This window comes from Hemiscyllium ocellatum, chromosome 22, assembly GCF_020745735.1.
Source record: "Hemiscyllium ocellatum isolate sHemOce1 chromosome 22, sHemOce1.pat.X.cur, whole genome shotgun sequence".
Taxonomy (NCBI): domain Eukaryota; kingdom Metazoa; phylum Chordata; class Chondrichthyes; order Orectolobiformes; family Hemiscylliidae; genus Hemiscyllium; species Hemiscyllium ocellatum.
This window is the reverse complement of record NC_083422.1, coordinates 47,622,031-47,643,378: the sequence shown is the minus strand read 5'-3', so window position 1 is coordinate 47,643,378 and position 21,348 is coordinate 47,622,031. Positions and strand designations below refer to the sequence as shown.

Genomic DNA, 21,348 nt, shown 5'->3' with positions numbered 1-21,348 from the left:
GGTTGAAACAAAATTGATTTAAATAGTTTGTCCAGTTATTCTTGACTTTGTGAATAGTTTTAACTTCAGCTTCTCATAAGAACCCATCCTGGACAGCTTATGGAAAGGTTGGTTTCCATATAGGGACAGACATGAAAATAGAATGGGTGTTTAAAGAAAAAGGATGTGGAAATAGGTATGTGAGGAAAACATAGGAAGGAGATATAACAAAGGCAAATGGAGGCCATTCAGTCCACTAAGCCTATCTCACTATTCAATTAGTTCATAGTTAATCGTCCATTAAATTGCCATTTTCTGGTGCTATCTCCACATCCCTTGAAGTCACTACTCTCCAAAAACCTATCAGTATCTGTCTTGAATGCAGTGGAATACTGAGCTTTCCCAAGATATGATGGAGAGAATCCCAAAGAGTTCCCGCTTTCTAAATGTTGAAATGTCTCATTCCTTCAGTTTTAAATTGCTTTCCTCATCCTGTGACTGTGTTCCCTGGTGCTAAAGTCAGTCATCCTCCGGGGAAAGGTTCTATCCGTGTCCGCTCTGTCACAGGCAGCGCTCCGAAAGCTAGTGCTTCCAAATAAACCCGTTGGATTATAACCTGGTGTTGGGTGATTTATAGGTTAGGCCAGTCAGATTCAATGAGATCTCCTCATTCTCCAAACTGGAGATTTACACCCGCTCGCATCAACAGGGAAAGACGACAGGCATATAGTGGGAGTGCGTGACAGGGAGCTCAAAATAGAGCTAGAGAAAGTATGTGTGAGATGGAGGATGTTAGACAGATAGAGAAAGGAAAGATAAAGTGACATGATGTTGACACAAAGTAACATAGACAGGGAGAGGAAAAGAGCGAGAGTCAGTTGGAAAGTTCCGCCTGGTTTCTCTGTTGTAATGAGGTAAAGTTTAAAGGACCATGTGGTTTCTGAGTTAACTGCTGGTTAGAGAGCGAGAGCTTGGAGTGTGGGGCGGGCATCACATTTCATTCAGCGTTAGTGCTGTGCACAGACAGGAAAGTCAAAAAAAGATTGACTTGCAGCTCTCGGACAGAGGAAGCTCAGGAGCCGTCCTTTTCCATGAACTGTCCGGGATGGGCTCTTAGGAGAAGCCGAGGTTAAAACTATTCACAAAAGGCAAGGTAAGGAATAACTGGACACACTGGGGTCGGATGGTCCCACATTGAGTTAAATTTCTCCGATAGGGAGCCGCCAAGCCTCTCCTTGTGTTTGAGGTTAAGTTGGAACTGCTCTGTATATTGCGGTCTCTCTCGAGTCGGTACCCGGGTCAGAGCACCTCAAATCCACTCTGTACTCCATTGTGATCACAACACTGACAGTGAACTCGAGGAAGACACAGGGATAGGAAGAGATATAGTTACGGAGAGCTACTTAGACGCAAAGACAGAGGGAAATAGCGGGATCAATACCGGGATAGAGAGCTAGAAACACAGAGAGGGAGACAGAGATACAGAGAGAGGCGCAGAGATATAGGGAGAGACAGAGAGACACAGGGATACGGAGGGACAAACCCAGCGATAGAAACACAAGCAGAGAACCAGAGACGTACTGAGAGATACAGAGGGACACGGAAAGATACATAGAGACAAACAGAGCGACATGGAAGCAAGGGAAAAGAGTGACAGAAACAGAAGAAAAAAGGACAAAGAGAGTAGATTGTGAGTGTAGTTATTCAGAAAGGCAATTAAATGGGAAGTGCTGTTCTACAAAGACCAATCCCAGCACCGCTGCTGTTCACAAATTGCATTAATTATTTAGACATTGGAACTAAAACACTACTTCTAAATTTGCAAATTGCACCAAATTTTGAGAGTGGGGCGTGAGGGGACTGAGGAGGGCTAAAACCACAACAGGAGAACATTCATAAACTTGCAACATTGGCCAATAACAGGGAGGTGAAGTTCGGGTGACTTTGAGGCAGCGCATGTTGATAGGAAGATTAGGGAGCTCCTTCACTGCTTGGCTGACCTGAGATTGGATGGGGACTCCGAGCAGAGGGATCTTAAAATCCAAACACACCAGTCACCAAGAATGGTGCCACAAGTTAGGTTAACACATGGCCATAAAAAGACAAACCGAGTGGGACGCTTTAGTTCCAGAGGGATAGGATGGAAAAGTAGGGAGTTTTTGTAACAAGCCTCGATTAGACCACACTCAGGTACTGTGGGCAGCTTTTAATCACCATTTTCTGTCAGGAATTAAACCTGAAACATGGGGATTTACAGATCAGGAAAGGATTAATAAGATGAACATTCTCTTGAAAAGAAGTATGGGCTGAGATATACATTACTAGAAGTTCAAAGTTTGGGAGAAGATTTGTAGCTCGGATGCTCGTTGTTGTGGTTCTGTTCGCCGAGCTGGGAATTTGTGTTGCAGACGTTTCATCCCCTGTCTAGGTGACATCCTCAGTGCTTGGGAGCCTCCTGTGAAGCTCTTCTGTGATCTTTCCTCCAGCATTTGTAGTGGTTTGAACCTGCCGCTTCAGGTTGTCTACAAATGCCGGAGGAAACATCACAGAAGCGCTCCACAGAAGGCTCCCAAGCACTGAGGATGTCACCTAGACAGGGGACAAAACGTCTGCAACACAAATTCCCAGCTCGGCAAACAGAACCACAACAATTACTAGAAGCACTTACATTTATGAAAAGTTTTGATAGAGGTTTGGTTACAGAGGGAATGTTTCCCCCTGTGGAGAAGATTATAACTAGAGACCATTATAAGATAGTCACTAAGAAATCCAATATTCAGAAACATCCTCCTTGTTTACAGAACTGAGTTTGTAGATCTCACGCCCACAGGGAGTGACTGAAGCACAGATTATTCAAAAGGAAACTAGACAGGAATAAGAGGGAGGTTGTGATAAAAGCTTAACACATAATACGGGCAGTTCAGGTGGGGAAAGGTGGGAGTCGACTCAGCAGGATGGGTTTTATGGGCTGAACGGCCAGGTTTTCTGCCATAAATCCCATATACGCCTAAATAATTTGGTGTTATGATGGAGGGGGCTGCAAATGACAACATCAGTTAAACTTGCAAGTGACGTGAAGCTCAGAAAAATTATTACAAGGACCAATAGGTGGATGAGGAACAGCATGAAATCTGGAGTGTGGGTGAACACTGGCTGAATGATGCAGCTATTGAAATCACCAAGAAATATTCCAACATTAATGGAAGGAGGAGAATGAGAACAGAATCCAAGTTCTAGATTAGAGTGGTGCTGGAAAAGCACAGCAGTTCAGGCAGCATCCTAGGTGCTGGAAAATCGACGTTTTGGGCAAAAACCCTTCATCAGGAATACAGGCAGAGTGCCTGAAGGGTGGAGAGATAAATGAGAGGAGGTTGGGGGTGGGGAGAAAGTAGCATAGAGTACAATAGGTGAGTGGGGGTGGGGATGGAGGTGATAGGTCAGGGAGGAGGGTGGGGGAAGGTAGCAAAGAGTACAATGATAGGTCAGAGAGGAGGTTGGAGTGGATAGATGGAAAGGAAGATAAGCAGATAGGACAAGTCATGGGGACAGTGCTGAGCTGGAACTCTGTCTCCATGACTTGTCCTACCTGCCTGTCTTCCTTTCTGCCTATTCATTCCACCCTCCTCCCTGACCTATCACTTCCATCCCCACCCCCATTCACCTATTGTACTCTATGCTACTTTCTCCCCACCCTCCTCTTATTTATCTCTCCACCCTGCAGGCACTCTGCCTCTATTCCTGATGAAGGGCTTTTGCCCGAAGCGTCGATTTTCCTGTTCCTCGGATGCTGCCTGAACTGCTGTGCTTTTCCAGCACCACTCTAATCTAGAATCTGGTTTCCAGCATCTGCGGTCCTGGTTTTTACCAAATCCAAGTGTTTAGGACACATCGTATCTGCAGGCGGAAGATGCAATGAAACAGAGAGAAAGGAAAGCTATGTGAATGTCTTCATTTAGCAAGAAATGACAGTCACTTACTGCAAAGCTGAATAAACAACTCCGAAAGCAACTTGTGAAAAATTGGATTGGAAGTGTTGTTTTGTATGAATGTGAAACTTGGACCCCACAGTGACAGCTGAGCGACTTGCTCAATAACTTTGAAGTGTGGGTTTGGAGGAGAATGAAAAGGATCAGCTGGAAACAAGAAGTAGCAAATGACAAAGTGCTGAGGAGAATGAATAAAAAACAAAGGGATTTGATGAGTGTAATGAGGTAAAGGCAGAGAGTCTGGCTATGGCACATTTTGAAGGAACTTTTTAATAATGTAATCATTTGTAGGATGTGAGTCTTGCTGGCAGGCCTGCTTTTATTGTCTGTCCCTAGTTGCCCCCTTGATAATGTGGTGGTGAGCTGTCTTCTTCTTTCACTGCAGTCCATCTACTGTGAATTGACCCACAATGCCATTAGGCAATTCCAGGATTTTGAATCAACAGCAGTGAAGGAAGGGCAATATATTTCCAAATCGGGATGGTGAATAGCATGGAGGGGAACTTGAAGATAGTGGTGTTCCCATATATCTGCTGCCCTTATCCTTCTAGATGGAAGTGCTTATGGGTTTGAAAGGTGCTGTCTGAGGATCTTTGGTGAATATCTGCAGGCCATCTTGTAGATACTACACACTGCTGCTACTAACCATTGCTGATGGACAGAGTGGATATTGTGCCAATCAAGTGGGCTGCTTTGTCTTGGAGCTTTTTGAGCATTGTTGGAGCTATACCCATCCAGGAAAGTGGGGATTATTCCTTTACACTCCTGATTTGTGACTTGTAGATGGCAGACAGGCTGGTAAAAAAAATGTCAGAGGGGGAGTTTCAAGGAAAAAGGGAGAGAACAAAGAACTGAATATGGTTGGTGGCTTGAACATTGAAGGGAGTCATTAGTAATTTGAAAGATTGGCACAAAAGAGATGATAAAGGAACTGCTTTTCAGCAGTGCACATTCTACATTGATGGTGATTTCAGTGTAATTCTCTGTAGGTGAGATTTGGCAACGGAGTTTAGCTGTAAAGACACAACCTTCTTGTCCTGTTATCTTGTGCTCAGCATTGAAACAAACCCTTTGGTTCAACTCATCCACGCTGACCAGGCACCCTAAACTGAACAAGTCCTATTTGCCTGCATTTCATACAAGCCCTGTGGGAGCAGGCCATTCAGGCCATCAAATCCATTCCAACCCTCCAAAGACCATGACCCTATATCTCCCATGGATAATCTACCTAGCCTGCACACTACAGGCAATTTAGCATGGCCAATCACCTAACCTGAAAATGTGTTACTGGAAAAGCACAGCAGGTCAGGCAGCATCCAAGGTCAGGTAGCATCCAAGGAGCAGAAAAATTGACATTTCGGGCATGAGCCCTCTCCAAGTCACCTAACCTGTTCATTTTTGGATTGTGGGAGGAAACCAGAGAACCCAGAGGAAACCAAAGCAAGGAGAATGTGCAAACTTTACACAGGCTGTTGCCTGAGGCTGGAGTCAAACCCAGGTCTCTGGTGCTGTAAGGCAGCAGTGCTAACCACTGTTTCACCCAGAAAGAAATTAGATATCCCTTCAAACCCTATGTACCTGTCCAAATTTCTTTTAAATGTTATAATTGTACCAGCCTCCTCCACTTCCTCTGGCAGCTCACTCATACACCCACCACCATCTGTTTGAAAAAGTTGCCCCTCAGGTTCCTTTTAAATCTTTCCCCTCTCCCTTAAGTATTTTTTCAATTAGAAGGCATTTATCTATTCACCTTATCTATGCCTCATGATGTTATAGACCTGTCCAGTTTAAGGTCACCCTTCAGCTTCCTACATTCCAGGGAAAGAAGTCCCAGCCTCTCCGTATAACTCAAACCTTCCAGTCCTGGCAACATCCTTTTAAATTTTTTCTGTACCCTTTCTAGTTTAAGAACATTCTTCCTATAGCAAGATGACCAGAATTGTACGCAGTATTCTAAAAGTGATCTCATCAATGTCCTGTACAGCCACAACACAACATTCCAACTCCTGTACACAATGTTCTGCAGATCAAAAAAAATTTGCCTTAACCAGAAGTTCAGAGTTTCTGATAACACAGAAAGTGCATTATTGCTAGTCTCCTCCTTCACTGAATATTACTCCAGTCCAAACAATTAATGCAATGGTCACTTCTTATGTGTTCACAGTGTGAGTCTGTAGTCACAGTCTGCTGGTGTATGTTAACTGGAGGCTCTGTCACTCCTATACTGACAACCCCAGTCTGTGTTGGTTTTATATTCACACAATTAACTCACATGGGACTCACACAAAACAGGTGATGGAATCTGGGTACCAGCTGTTTCTGTCTGATTAGCTGTGTAAGATCGTTTCAATCTGGCAATTAAAACCAGAGATGGAGAAACAGTGATAGAGAACAGGAGAGAGAGAGAAAGAAAGAAAAAGGAAAAGCAAAAGAGAAAGAGAGACATAGAGGGCAAGAGATAGAGACCAAAGAAACAGACAGGTAGAAAGAGATAGGGACAGATAGAGAAAGAAATGAGATAGTGATTGAAAGAAAGAAGGAGAGAGAATGAATGAACACAGAGAGAGAGAGAGAGAGATACAGAGGAGGGAAGCAACGGAAATCATTGAGGTATGAGAAAGAGAGAGATACAAAGTGACAAAGAAAGAATGTATAGCCTCAAAGTTCAAAGGTAGAGAAACCGAAAAGAATGTGAAAAAGGTTGAAAAAGGGACAGAAAAGACAGAGAGTAATGGAAAGAATGATGGAACAGAGACAGACAGAGAAGGGCAGAGATATAATGAAGGACAGCACGAAAAACTGAAAGGAGTGGAGAGACAAGAATAACTGCAAAGTGAAAGAAGCATAAGAACATTATAAAGGAATAGAGGCAGTCAGACAGACAGGGTCAGTCAGAGAGATGCAGATAGAGAGGCAGATAGAGAGACAGACAAACAAAGAGAGAGAGAGAGAAAGAGCAAATATAGGGAAGGGTATGGAGAGAAGGTTAGCTTCCCTAGCTCTGTAATGTAAGAAATAAGGCCAGAAATACAGGAAACTGGATTTGAAACATGCAGCTTTCGGAATGTGACTTCATGAACTAATAATTATTCTCAGATAAAACTGATAATTTTCCTGTTTGAAATGCAAATTTCATCCTCTGAATGTTGGCAGGAAATTCAACAGTGAGAGTATCAAATTCATTGGCTAAATTCAATCCCCATGCCACTAATTTACTGACCATACAACTTCCCCTCCTGGTCCCATCTCAGCCGATATTGTTAATGCTTCCCTGTTAAAGATTTTGTCCCCTTCAAATCTGCCATTTTAAATTAATTCTCAGGATGGAGGTGTTGCTGGCTTGGTCAGTATTCATTGCTCAATCCTCATTGCCTTTGAGGAGGTGGTGGTGAGCTGCTTTCTCGAACACAAGCAGTCCATTTGATGTATGTCCACCTATAGTCCCATTTGGAGTGTTGTAGATCAAAGTGCTTCAGTCAGCAACCCTGAAGGAATGACAATATATTTACAAGTCAGGCTGGTGTGTGACTTGGAAGGGTTAGTGCCCTTGTCCTAGATGGTAGAGGTCATGCGTTTATAAGTTATTGTGGAAAAGGAGCCTTGGTGAGTTTCTGCAGTGTACCTTGTACATGGTACATACTGCTGCCACTGAGCATTGTTAGTGGAGCAAGTGAATATTGGAGGTGATGCCAATCAAGCAGGTTGCTGTGATCTGGATGGTGTTAAGCTTCTTGTACATTATTGGAGCTGCTCTCATCCAGGCGTGCGCCTTGCAGATAAATGGTGGATGGGATTTAGGGATTCAGGAGCTGAGTAACTCACTACAGGCTTCCTAGCCTCTGACCTGCTCTTGTAGCCACAGTATTTATATGGCTGCTGGCCCAGTTTAGTTTCTGTCCAATAATAATCCCCAAGACGTTGGTCATTGGATATCCCGTGACAGCAATGCTATCAGATATCATGAGGTGATGGTTACATTCCCTTTTGTTGGAGATGGTAATGCTTGGCTTTTGTGTGCTGTTAAATTACCATCCTCTTCGAAAATGTCAACTTGAACCTCTTCATCACCTGTGTAAAATCCTTGAAGTGTGTCGAACACAATATTGCAGATTGGCTGTTTTCAGTCACAACACATGTCCATTGTGTCCTTCCTTTGTTCATTTTGCCTCCCAATTTATTTATGTCCTTCTCTTTTTCTCACTTTGCTACATTCACTATCTCATACATGCCTGCCTGAATTACTCATTGATCAAGAGTCAGAAATCAATTTATTTGGTTTTCCCCTGTTGTATATCCAGCTGACGTCATTATATTTGTTGGAGTTTGTTAGCTTGCCAAGAGTTTTGCATAGAATGCCAAACAGTGTGAAAACAGGCCCTTCGGCCCAACAAGGCCACACTGACCCTCCGAAGACTAACCCACCCAGACCCATTCCCCCACCCTATTACTGTAACTAATGCACCTAACCTACACATTCCTGAACACTATGGAAACTTACCATGGCCAATTCACATCTTTGGACAATGGGAGGAAACCTACATAGACATGGGGAGAATGTGAAAACTCCACACAGACAGTCGCCCAAGGCTGGAATTGAACCCAGGTCCCTGGCACTGTGAGGCAGCAGTGCTGACAACTGAGCCACCATGCCATTCTGGAAATCACAAATGTTGTAGACTTTCTGTGACTACTCACTGTCCAAGATCCTTAAACAAATCCCAGTTTCTGGTATCCCAGATTTGATCAGGATTTCCTACAGGATTAGGCACAAGTTCAAAAGATGGTAAATGAGACATTACCTCTTTCTGTGCAGCTGCCTCCATTCCTGTTAGAATGCTGATGACTCACAAGCTGGTCATTCCCCTTGGATGCAGCAAAGATCAAGGATCTGGTGAAGGCATCGCAGGCCAACCTTCAACCAGTATTGACACTCAAGCAGGAGTTGTGGGTAGTGATAAGGAGCAGAAAAAAACGAGGCAATGGCCTAGTGGTACCATCACTGGACTGTTAATCCAGAGACCCAGGGAATGTTCTGGGGAACTGAACTTCAAATCCTGCCACAGCAGATGGTGGAATTTGAAATCGATAAATATCTGGAATTAAGAGTCTAATGTGGGTCTGGGAGGGTTGGTCTTCGGAGGGTTGGTGTGGACTTGTTGGACTGAAGGGCCTGTTTCCACACTGCTGGCATCCTATGAAAAACCCACCTGGTTCATTATCGCCCTTCAAGGAAGGAAACTGCCATCCTTTCCTGGTCTGGTACCTACATTTGACTCCTAACTGCCCTCTGGGTGATAAATGCAGGACTAGCCAGTGATGTCCTCAGCCTGTGAATGAAATAAAATAAAACTCTTGGCTCAGGGACAGAGATCCAGGACAGGAAGTCCAATATTGACCATTACATTATCAAGGCTTACACAGTCTGGGATTGTGAAGCTGTATCACTTAGGAAGATAGGAGCTGAAGTAGGCCATTCAGCCCATCAAGCCTGCCCTGCTTTTCAGTTCGAGGAAGGGTATTAAGCCTCCCCAATGCCTTTTCTCACACTATTTCCAGTTCCCTCAATGTAATTTGTTTCCAGATTTCTATCCTTTTCTGGCTTGAATGTACTCAATGATTAATTCCACAGACCTCTAACATTGACAATTCTAAAGGTTCACCACCCTCTGAATGAAGACACTCGTCCTCAACCCGGTCTTAACTGGCCTGTCTCTTTTTCTAAAATTATATCCCTTTGATATAGACTCATCAGCCGGGGAAATATCCTATCAACACCGAACTTGTCACACTCTGTAGGAATTGTTTCAGCTTTAATGAGACCACCTCTCATTTTTCAAGATCCTTCAGAATGCAGACCCCATCTCCTCAGTCTCTCCTCTGAAGACAATCTCGCCCTCCTAGAGATTAATCTGTGGACCTCTATCACACTCCCTCTTTGGCAAAAGCATACATCCATGGAGACAGGGACCAAAGCTGTGTATAATAATCAAGGTGTGGTTCATTGAGGTGTTATACAATTACAGCAAGATCTGTTTACTCCCTTACTTGGGAGTGAGTTTTACTCTGTATCTCATCCCATACTGCGCCAGTCTGGGAGTGTTTGATGGGGACAATGTCGATGGAGCTTTACTTTCAGTTTCGAAGTGTAGAGAAGCATTATTTTCCATTTAAAAGAGTAGAGCAAGCTTTACTCTGTATCTAATCCAATGTTGCACCTGTCCTTAGGAGTGTTTGATGGGGACAGTGTAGAGGGAACTTTATTTTGTGTCTAATCCCATGCTGTAACTGCCTGGGGAGTGTTTGACTGGATAGAGTAAAAGTAACTTTACAATCAGAAAAAGCAAAAGCATTACTTACCATTTAAACGAGTAGAGGAAGCTTTACTATGTACTTAACCCTGTGCTGTACCTGTCCTGGGAGTGGTTGATGGGGTCAGTGGTCTAATCCCTTGCTGGAACTGTCCTGGGAGTGTTTTGATGGACAATGAAACAGTGTGGAGAACATTTTCTGCAGGAGATTTTCATCAGATCAGTAACCTGATTTCTGGGTTAATCAGATCAGCCATGACCTTATTGAACAGGCAGAACAGGCTTGAAGTGCAGAATAGCCCACTCCTGCTCCATATTCATTGACCCTGCTCCCACATAACTAAAGGGAATTTCCGTGTTCAGGGCACCTTTGACTATGAATCATTCTCTCACTATCACACCTGACAGTCATACAGTCAGGATGGACTTGTAACTTCTGCTCTTATTCCGATTGATGGACTTGAGGAGATGTTAGGGAGGTGTGATTGTTGAATATTGAGAGGTGGAGGGGGGTTTGCTGATTAATATGGGACAATGTTGTAAATTTAATTATTTCTGAAGTCTTGTTTCTTGGTTGCTTTTCAGGCATTGCTTGAGCAGCAAGAAGATGTCCCCGATGTGAGAAAATCAGAAACTCTCAGGAACATCAGCAAATTACAGGCAATGAGATTGGCCTAAGGTCTACAGGGAGGCAGTGATGATGAAGTTGACCAGTCCGTCCCCTCTCTGGTGTCTGATTCTCCTGCTCTCTTTGAGCTGGAATGTGCCAGGGTCAGTGTTGATAGGTGCCAATCCTTTGGATTCTGTGCATCGAGGGTGGCAGAGGTTGATGGAGCAAGAGGATGATTGCCCTCCCTGTGTGTCAGACCAGTGTCCTACCCCCCAGGGGTGTCTGGCCGGTCTGGTCAGGGACCCCTGCGACTGTTGCTGGGAGTGTGGCAATATTGAAGGCCAGATCTGTGACCTGGACAACAGCAACCATTTCTATGGTCAGTGCGGAGAGAACCTGGAGTGTAAGCTAGACCTGGGCGACCTGAGGCAAGGGGAGATCCCGGAGCCCCAGTGTGTGTGTCAGTCCAACCAGGCCATGTGTGGCTCCGATGGGCAAACATACCCCCAGATCTGTAAGTTCCAGGAGGCTGCTAATGGCAACGAAACATCCAATATCACCCTGGCACATGAGGGTCCTTGTGAAGGAGGTAAGAATGTGCTAGAGTGGGGAAAAGGTGGCACACCATAGGACGGGAGAATTAATAAATAAGACCCTAAAACCATAAGACATAACAGCAGAAATTAGGCCATTCAGTCCATCAAGTCTGCTCCACCTTTCAATCATGGCTGATATGTTTCTTAACCCCATTCCCCTGCTTTCCACCCATAACCCTTGATTTGATCCCCTTGAACTCCAGAACCTGTCTATCTCAGTCTTAAATATGTCCTGGCCTCCACAGCCTTCTGGAAATGAATTCCATAGATTCATCACTCTCTGCCTGAAGAAATTTCTCCTTATCTCCGTTCTAAAAGGTCTTCCCTTTACTCTAAGGCTGTGCCCTCAGGCCCTAGTCTCTCTTACCAATGGAAGCACTTTCCCAACATCTACTCTTTCCAGGACAGTCAGTAATCTGTATGTTTCAATTAGATCCCCCCTCATTCTTCTAAACTCCATCAAGTATAATCCCAGAGTCCTCAAATGTTCCGCATATGTTAAGCTGTTTATTCCTGGGACTCCAGAGCCAGTACGTCCTTCCTGAGATATGAGGCCCAAAACTGCACACAATACTCCAAATATGGTCTCACCAGAGCATTATAGAACCTCAGAAGTACATTCTGCTTTTATATTCAAGTCCTCTCAAAATAAATGCCATCATTACATTTGCCTTCCTAACTACTGACTCAACCTGCAAGTTCACCTTGACAGAATCCTGGACTAGAACTCCCATGTCTCTTTACACTTCAGACTTCTGAAGTTTCTCCCCACTTAGAAAATAGCCCATGCCTCTATTCTTCCTACCAAAGTGCATGACCTCACGCTTTCCCACATTGTACTTCAAGAATATTGGAACTGGGGGGAGGATATGACTGAGCGTGGTAGTGAGGGTGACATGCGTAGTTTACATCGACAGTTCCTGTCTCACTGCAATCTCACTGACCCTCTGACAGTGCAGCACTCCCTCAGTACTGACTCTCTGACAATGCAGCACTCCCTCAGTACTGACTCTCTGACAATGCAGTACTCCCTCCGTACTGACCTTCCGACAGTGCGGCACTCCCTCACTACTGACCCTCCGACAGTGCGCCACTCTCTCAATACTGACCCACCAACAGTGTGGCAGTCCCTCGGTACTGATTGGTACTCTGACATGATCCAAGTCGGGTGATAATTTACCATTGTTCCATATTCTATCATGTTTGCGAAGCTCTGGCCCCTGATGTGAGTGGGATCAGGGTGGCGTTGGGTTACAGGGGCATCTTTATAAGCGAGAGACTGAGAGCAAAGAACCTACTGAACCCCTGCCATCCTGATTCCCACAGGCCTTAACTGTTACTCACCTTAATAAGATTGCAACCCAGTCTCTGGGAAATGGCAACACTCCTTTAACAGATTTAGTGAGTGAGCAATACTCCGGCCAGCATGGGTTAGTGTTGAATTGTTGAGAAGCTGCAAACTAGGTGTGTGAAAATTTAGTTGCTTAACAATAGGAATCAGTGAAATCTCCTCAACAGGTCAGTTATTAGCCACAGAGAATGAAGCTCTGTTGGAGAGCTGGTTAAATCGCTTGAGGGCATCCCTTCACCTCCAGCGTAGAAACGGTGAGGCAGCTGAAGCCAAGTCCATGTCGGCTGGAAGATGAATTGCACCCATTATGAATTTGATGTTGAATCACACACAAACCATTGAGCAAACTGAGCAAAGACACAAGGCCCCTGGGCCCCCAGTGATGCTCTACCATTCAATAAGATTGTAACTGATCTATTTGAGTTTCAAATCTCCACTTTGTCCAATAACCTCATTAGCCTTTACCTGACCGGCCTCCCGAGGCAGTATAAACCACAAATCAAAAAAACCGAATCCTCTTTATCCCCAGTGCATCTGTTGATCTCGAACAGAAAACCGAGCAAACTCACCAGAATAGTCCCAGGGTTAAGACTGAGAACTTGATTTGGATTCATTTGTGCTTAGAAGACTGATGATGAGCTAATCAAAGAGTTTCAGGTGATTCAAGGCTTTGGTTGCGTGGAAGGAGAATAACTTTCCTTTCTTGTGGGGAAGGAGCATGACTCCAGAACACTGAGGCAGAAACTTTGAACTTGAGCCAGGCCAATCAGGAAGGGTTTCAGGAAATCTGGAGCCCTTCCCTCACTAGATAAATATTCATTGAACCAAAAAGCATCAGAACTGAGATAGATGGGTTTTTATTGGCTGGGAGGGTATGGAGTTAAGGTTGGTAAATGGAGTAATTGCTGCTCCTATGTCTTATGGTCTGATAGGAGAATGGAATTAAGAAACTTATCAGCCATGATTGAATAGTGGGGCGGACTTGATGAGCTGAATGGCCTAATCTCTGCTCCTGTCTCTTAAGGTCTTATATCCCTTGACCGTCAGGGCACAGGGCATCCATGATCTGATGGAATGATGGAACAGTCTGGAGGAGCTGACTGGCCTCCTCCTGTTTTTAACTACACACCAGCACCTCTCAAATACCCCACTCCATTTCCAAAACGATTTCCCAGCTGCTCTGTTTCCGGCTGGAATGAGTTTTCCATGATATTTTTCAGGAGTGTGATGAGCGTTTTGTTTTAAATAAGGAATATCACAGGCTGGCTGTGCCTCCCCATGCATCGAGATCCCCTTTAACAGGTTCCAGGCCAAAACACCCCCCCAAGTCCAAATTCTGTTTTCCTGGAGATTAGGCACTGTTCCAGGGATTCCATCTGAATGAGAAAGAGAAAAGGCAAACATTACAATGTGTTCTGAAGACGGATAATATTAGAGAGTGTGGAATGAGAATCAGGTGTCTGGGGTTTGTGTAGCTGGCCTCAGTAACGTAGTCTATCTGATGGTCAGTGAAGGAGGCACTGATGACCAGTTTGCCTTCTGCCTGTTCATCAACAGTTAGACTCACATTCCCCATACTTCAAAACGATTACAGAATTTACAACACCCCAACTGTTAATGTGACAGAACATTGTACTTTCTCACCAGCGTTTCTGCTGGATCGAGAAAAGGCCATTCAGCCCCCTGACACTGTTCTTGCCACTCAGTTTGATGATGGTTCACCTGAGCTCAAAAGTCCACTTGATTAACTTTGCAACATAACCTCTAATGCATATACAAGTCCAGCTGAATTGTCAATTCGGCAATGACATTGGAGAATTAATTTACCCCATTACGGTTAGATCAGAATTGGACATGGAAACACCAGCCACTGAAGCTCCTGTGTGATCTGTGTCAAAGTTAGATCCTTTGAAGCATCTAACCAATCAACTCCAGAATTGATTGGATTACGCAATGCTCACAGCACTTCATATTTGAGAGCTAGGTTCTGAAATAGTCATCAACATGTCCAGGTGGTGGACAATGGAGGGGGTTGTAATTCCTAACTGCCTGCCTTTGGTCATGGCTACGTCTGTGTTTAATAAGACCATAAGACATAGGAGTGGAAGCAAGGCCATTCGGACCATCGAGTCCACTCCGCCATTCAATCCTTGGAAAGTCTCCACCATTGCCGTCGTGGCTTTCAGAGAGGAGTGGGCACTGTGGGGACTATCTCCCTTTTGGTTGAGTTCTTTTCCTTGCTTCCACCTCATTTTGTTTTGTTGATTTTCGTTGTTGTAACACAGGGGGTTGGACGGTACTGTTAATCTGAGTGATTGGTTAACTTAGTGGTGGGTTATTCGAATAAGAAGGAAAAGGTGAGTGACCATCAACTGGTTCGGGCAGTGAGCCATCGATCCCCGATGCCTGTCCCTATTCCGTGGTTACATTCATGCCCAGCCCACAGGGTAACTGTGTCCATCAGAAGCTATAATGTCTGTGGGGAGAGGTAGACCCTGCAAGGGGTGGAGTATAATATCCCCCTCTCCAATACCATTTTGATTTAATTCCTCCCTCGTTTCTCCCTCTTTTATTTTGTTTTTCTTTATTTTCTGGTTTGTTGGATGATCAGATAGGGTGCTAATTTCATGACTGGGTGATTGTTTTTTCTGAAAAGAAGGAGCACCCCCTTTCAACTCCATTTTGATTTAGCCCCTACCCCACTCCCCTCCCTCTCCTTCACCTTTGACAGTTTGATGGGCTTTGCAGATAAATGAATCAATTGGAAAACCAGAGTGACTTACTGGGTGGTGGTTAATAGATGGAAGAAAAATACCACGGCCGATTTGGTAATGCGAAAAATAAATGTTTGGTTGTCGAACTATAAATAAAAAAGGGTTGAATTCTTGGCAGGGGGGCATTATTTCACCTTCTTTTGCTATTTTGATTTAGTCCCCTCGTTTGAAACATCAACAGAAATTGCTAGAGAAACTCTCCTGGCACCATCTGTGGAGAGAAAGCACGGTTAAAGTTTTGAATTCAGTGACCTAGAATCCATAGAATAGAATCCCTACAGTGTGGAAACATGCCTTTCGGCCCAATAAGTCCACAATGACCCTCCAAAGAGTAACCCACCTCGACCCACGCCCCTACCCTGTTATCCTATATTTACCCCTGACTTCTGCACCTAACCTACATATCCCCAAACACTATGGGCAATTTTAGCACGGCAATTCACCTAACCCCTTTGGATGGTGGGTTTTTCGTGATAGTTGCAGCATCTCTGGTGGGCAGATTTCATTACTTTGTTTAGTTAGACAAAGCCCAGTCCTTCCCCAGTAGAGAGCTGTAGGGGAAGGGGTATGGGAGAGATGCATTGGGAGGGTGGGGAAGAGTGCAGCCATAGGGTGGGGGAAGGAGGAGGTCGTGGGATTGGCTTCGGGTCAGGCAAATGGTCCAGAAGAGAAAGGTGGAAACTGATGTTTGTACTGAATTGAAGATTTGCAATAAGTCTTTTAATGTCTTAAGGCCTTTGGCTATCTGATTAAACATATGGATACCACTGTATGAAATAAACAATTGCTTCTGGTATTAATCACCAGCTCTGAACATGACTAAAGCTGGTGTAGTAACTCTTTCAGTTCTCCCAACTTGGAGAACTTCTCCCATAGTTTGGATCTTCCATCAAAGCCATGTGCCCTGTCAAGTCCATCCTGCTATTTTTCACCCTTTCTCTGTCAGTCCCTCAGATTATATCCGCTCCCTTCAACATCTGGAACACCACGGGAGAAGATGTCATTTTCGGTTGCGAGATCTTTGCTTACCCAATGGCAGCTATTGAGTGGCGGAAAGACGGGCTGGACACCTTCCTGCCAGGTGATGACCCCCACATCTCCGTACAGGTACAATGAGCAGCATCATTGAACACTTTCAAACTTTCCCAGTAATTTAGAGACATTCCCTAACCATTAATATCAACCAATCGGGCAGGAGTTGGAGATGGAGAAATGTAAACAAAGGTTGAATTGCTGGATGTAAATTTGGTTTCAATGTTTTTTTAAAAGTATTTTCAGTCTGAAAGTCTAATGAACCATAAGCCTGAATTCTGATTTTATTGATGCATTAATGTCTCACAATAAGGATGGGCTAGTATAGGTTAGGTAGGATTCGGTCGGCGCAACATCGAGGGCCGAAGGGCCTGTACTGCGCTCTATCCTTCTATGTTCTATGTTCTATTCCCTTAAGGAACATGTAATGTTGCATCTCTTACTGGCTGCATTATTAATGTGATACCTGTACTTGCTTCCACTTCTTAAGGATGGGGCAATGTCCCGTCCTAGTGTACCCCACTCTGGGCAAGGCTCCCTCCAACACCCTATAGCCAGCTCACTTCAGGATTTGGATTCTTGGTAGAATAATGTTTGAATAACTTCCCTCCAACCCATGAATCTCCTCTGAGATGTGCTTCCCCCAAGGGCTCCTATTCTAGGTAACCATGGACAGGACAACATGGAATGGCAAGAAGAGGGAAGAACTGATTGTACATCGATCCCATATTGGTCCTTAGTGTTTTAGGTACTCCTGATGACTGCCTGAAATCAGTATTAGTCCAACCAAACCAAAGATGGAAGGTGCCAGGAGAACACCATCTGGAATACCCTACGTGTTTGAAATGTGGATTCATAATGAACAATGGAGGCATGTAGTCCTTGATGTGGGGCAATGTTAGTGTCAGGAATGTATGGCACTTGCAATCAATGTTAATGATAATAGACTTGGAGTCAAAGTCATTACTGCACTAAGGAGGCTATTCGATCCATTTGGTTCCTGCCTGACCTCAGGAAGGTCGAATTGGCCATTTCCATACAGTTTACAACCTCCATTGAAACAATGGTTTTGTAACAGGGAATCTTTGAGTGCTCACTGCTATTCCCCCCCACCCTTCCTCTCACTGATTCTAAATCATTGCAATCCTTATTGGCAGTTTCGAGGAGGTCCATTTAAGTATGAAGTGACGGGTTGGCTCCAGATCCAGGCAATTCGCAGCACGGATTCGGGAGTGTATCACTGTTCCGCAAGGAACAAATTGGGTGAAGTGTCAGCAGCTGCCAGTCTGACTGTCATCTCACCAGGTAAGAGAGGGTCAAGCACATTCTGGCGCATGGAGTGTTCCTCCTTAACTCCTGTTCCTTCTCTTCGAATAACTGAATGATTCAGTGTAGGAAGAGGCCATTTGGCCCATAACAACTTTGCAAGATTACTTACATCCAGAAGGACAGTAGAAGCAAATTTTATAGTGATTTACAAAGGTGAATTGGCTAGATCCTTGAGAAGGAAAGATTGGAAAGACTATGGGACAAGGGCAGAGGTTTGGGACTAATTTGATTAGACTTTTATTGAGACAACAGTGGCATGGTGGGCTCAGTGGCCTCATGCTCTGCTTTCTGTTATGATTCCCTTGATCTTCATGGAGGTTTGACTCAGAGTTGTTTCGATTTTACCTCTCACCACCCCAGGGCAGTGAAACCAATTATAGAGCCTGAACTGCGCACCCCCCTCGCCCCTCCGAACAATCATCTCAGGGAACATTTACCCAACTCAGTATGACTAAGCAGTAAATGACACCTATACCTCCCTTACTTCTTTATACTGGACCAGGATGAGGCCATTCTGCCCACTCAAATCTGTTCCATCCAATTATGGAAACTGATCTGTCTTTCAATTCCACCACCTTTGTTCGATCATCAGTTGTGCCTAGTCTTGAACTCACCATGGCTTCCAATCCCCATTCGGTTTTCAGCAGGAGGGAAAAGAGGGAATGTTCCAACTTTCCGCTGCCTTGTGTGTGAGAAATATCCTGCCTAACAAATGGGTCCATTTCTGACCCCAGGAAGTGATGGGCAGGAGAGGGGCCAAATGTGTGATTTGGGAGTTGGGGGAGAGTTGTTAAAACTGCAGGGTGCTCTCTCACCAGTGGGCAGGATCAGAATCTGATTGGCTGCCAGCCCAATGTAGGTGACCAACCAGCTGCATATGTGAAGGACCACTCCACCATACCATTGATACATGACAATGTGGTGCCATTGAAATGTGCCAATGCGGGGGGGGGTCCCATCATACACCCCCACTACCTCAGCTCAACACAGGTGGAGGTTGGCAGCTGCCAGATGGCAATCTGCAGGGAGGTAGTGGTGGGGGTAGGGTTGAGGGGGGGCAGGGGGAAGATCTTTTTTAATGAGAAATGGCGAATGGGAAGGGAAATACCCCAGTGATATTCCTGGAGGAATTTCCTCTCCAGTACACAGCTCCTCAGTGTATTCTTTTCCTCACCCACTGTCAGGAGCAGCTTTCCCAGAAGTGGGCACCGTTGCTGGTTGCACTGTTAAAATGCCAGCCCCCCCCCAACTGGATGCAGCTCTTGGGAAGTGTGTGCCCATGTCTTGGTGGCAGCCGTTTAATTGGCTGATGCCCCTGAAATTCGAGGCAAAGTGCCAACGGCTGCCTGGGTGTATCTGCGACTCGCTTGTCGTGCCCTAAGCTCAATTGGCAAAAGTCTGCAAATCAGCTCTGCTCCTCTCTCCACAGATGCTGCCAGACCTGGTGGCTTTCTTCAGCACTTCCTTTGATTGCTGCTAAATAACTGGGTGTTTTGTCTTTCAGATCAGATGAGTGAGATTGAAACTCCATGGAGGCAGTCCCTGCATCTCGTAGAGGATTATTCTGATGATTATTACTGAGGAAGGAAATTTACAACGTGGGCTAAGCACACTCAATGTGGAGACACCAGTGCATCAGCCAACAATGCAGACCTGCTGGATGTGGCAATGAATCCTAATAAAGTTTAACAGTATCCACCAGATATTGATTATATCACAATTCACTCTTTCTGTTGGGGGAACTGGTTTCTAATGGTAATTAGTTGGGCAATTGGTGCGGATGCTGCCAACTGGTGACCCCTCAATGAGCTGGTTTCTGGCAGTCTCCTGGTGCTGAGTGTGAGAATAGTTAGGAACTAAGAGCTAATGGTTTTCCTCATTGGGACAGGTCTCCTTGGGAGATAACCCTCCCCACCTCCCAAAATCTAACTTACACCTCTCACCGCCCCAGAATCTAACTCTCTCATTTGCTTCCATGGAATCCTTTTGTGCTGATTTTGTAATAACTTTAAAGGGTTATACTTGGTTTTCCATAAGTCTGACTTCCATGCCAGCTGGTGAGCTGAGTTAAAATTCATCACTTATCAACATGTTCAAAATTCATGAACTGTGGACATCCCCTGGCTGGGCCAGCATATAGTCACTATCCCTAGTTGCCCTTGAGAAGGTGGTAGTGAGCTATCTGCTGCAGTCCATTTGTTGTAGAGAAACCCACAATGCCATTGTAGAGGGACTTCAAGGATTTTGACCCACTGGAAGAACGTCCGGATGTTTCCAGGAGAGGATACTGATGGCTTCGATGGGAACTTGTGGGTGCTGGGATTCCCATGGTTCTGTGGCCCTTGTCTACACGTTGTGCAGATGCTCCATCAACACGGGATTATGGGAGACAGGCAGAGAAGAGCAATCTGAGTTACAAACCGATCAGCCATTTATTGAACCATCAGGTTCAAAGGGCTGAATGGTTACCTCGTGTTTCTGTTCTGTATCGTTTTCCAGCTGCCTGTAGCAAGTGTCATGAGTGATTAGGAGCAGGAAGCAAAATCAACTAAAGCAATTAATTTACTTTAAACATGGTCCTGGTATTATTCCAGGGTCTCGTGTTGCCGTGCTTTGATTCTCACTGTCAGGAATTTTTACCCAAAGTCATAACACTTCAATGAGGAATACTGTTCCCTACCTTTTCAAACACCCTGTATTTCCAACAATCAGCACATTCCAAAACTCTCAGAACACTTTCAAACACTGCAGAAAGGGGGGAGAAGGTTAATCCTTTGCACATTAACACTTGAGTGAAAGATGAAGTTCCCCTCATAGTTTGCTAAAGTCCAGTGAGTATAGTCTGAAGGACAAAGTCAATAAGTGTAAGTGAAAAAGAGAAGGAAGATAGAGTGAAAGGGAAACACAAGTGTAATGAGAGACACAGAGAGCAAAAGAGACATGAGAACTGAAAGGAACTGACAATGAAACAGAGTTCCTGGGAAATAGACCGAAAGACAAACATGAAAGAATATAGGTACAGAGAGGGAGAGAGGGAAAGGAAAACCCAGGTAGTTTGCCAGCCTGCTCTTCTCAGGTCTGTAACAGGTGTGGATGTTTTGGCCAATGTTTTCAACACAGGCATTTCCGTCCTAGGGAGCGAGGTTACTGTGGATGCTGAGAGGGGAAATCATTTTTCAGGATCAGTAATGGATTCCCTTCTACAGTGAGAGGAGCCATTTTGTGTAGATTACTCATGTACAAGATCAAAACATACTTCCACATTGAATGGATAATTCTTTCCATTACTGGCACATTCTGGGCTGTACAATTTGAAAATTCTTATGATAAATATTGAACAGGACAATGAAGAGAATTCCCCTTGTTTTCCAAAAGATTGCATT

The 21,348-nt window shown here is 44.7% G+C and overlaps 1 protein-coding gene across 1 annotated transcript; it reads left to right on the top strand.

The window, feature by feature from the left end:
• Positions 1 to 972: 972 nt before the first annotated feature.
• Positions 973 to 19,656, top strand: LOC132826506 (kazal-type serine protease inhibitor domain-containing protein 1-like). The gene is made up of 5 exons (XM_060842469.1): positions 973 to 1,132; positions 10,859 to 11,472; positions 16,551 to 16,711; positions 17,794 to 17,941; positions 19,470 to 19,656. Exons 2-5 carry the CDS (start codon positions 10,971 to 10,973, stop codon positions 19,544 to 19,546), a joined length of 888 nt encoding a protein of 295 aa, XP_060698452.1. The 5' UTR covers positions 973 to 1,132; positions 10,859 to 10,970; the 3' UTR covers positions 19,547 to 19,656.
• The last annotated feature ends 1,692 nt before the right edge of the window (positions 19,657 to 21,348 follow it).

Excerpts from the sequence above, each read along its gene's own strand:
- LOC132826506 (XM_060842469.1), top strand. The coding sequence starts at position 10,971 with ATGATGAAGTTGACCAGTCCGTCCCCTCTCTGGTGTCTGATTCTCCTG. Across the intron at positions 11,473-16,550 it reads TGAGGGTCCTTGTGAAGGAG|TCCCTCAGATTATATCCGCT; the intron begins GTAAGAATGTGC and ends TTTCTCTGTCAG. Across the intron at positions 17,942-19,469 it reads TCTGACTGTCATCTCACCAG|ATCAGATGAGTGAGATTGAA; the intron begins GTAAGAGAGGGT and ends TTTGTCTTTCAG.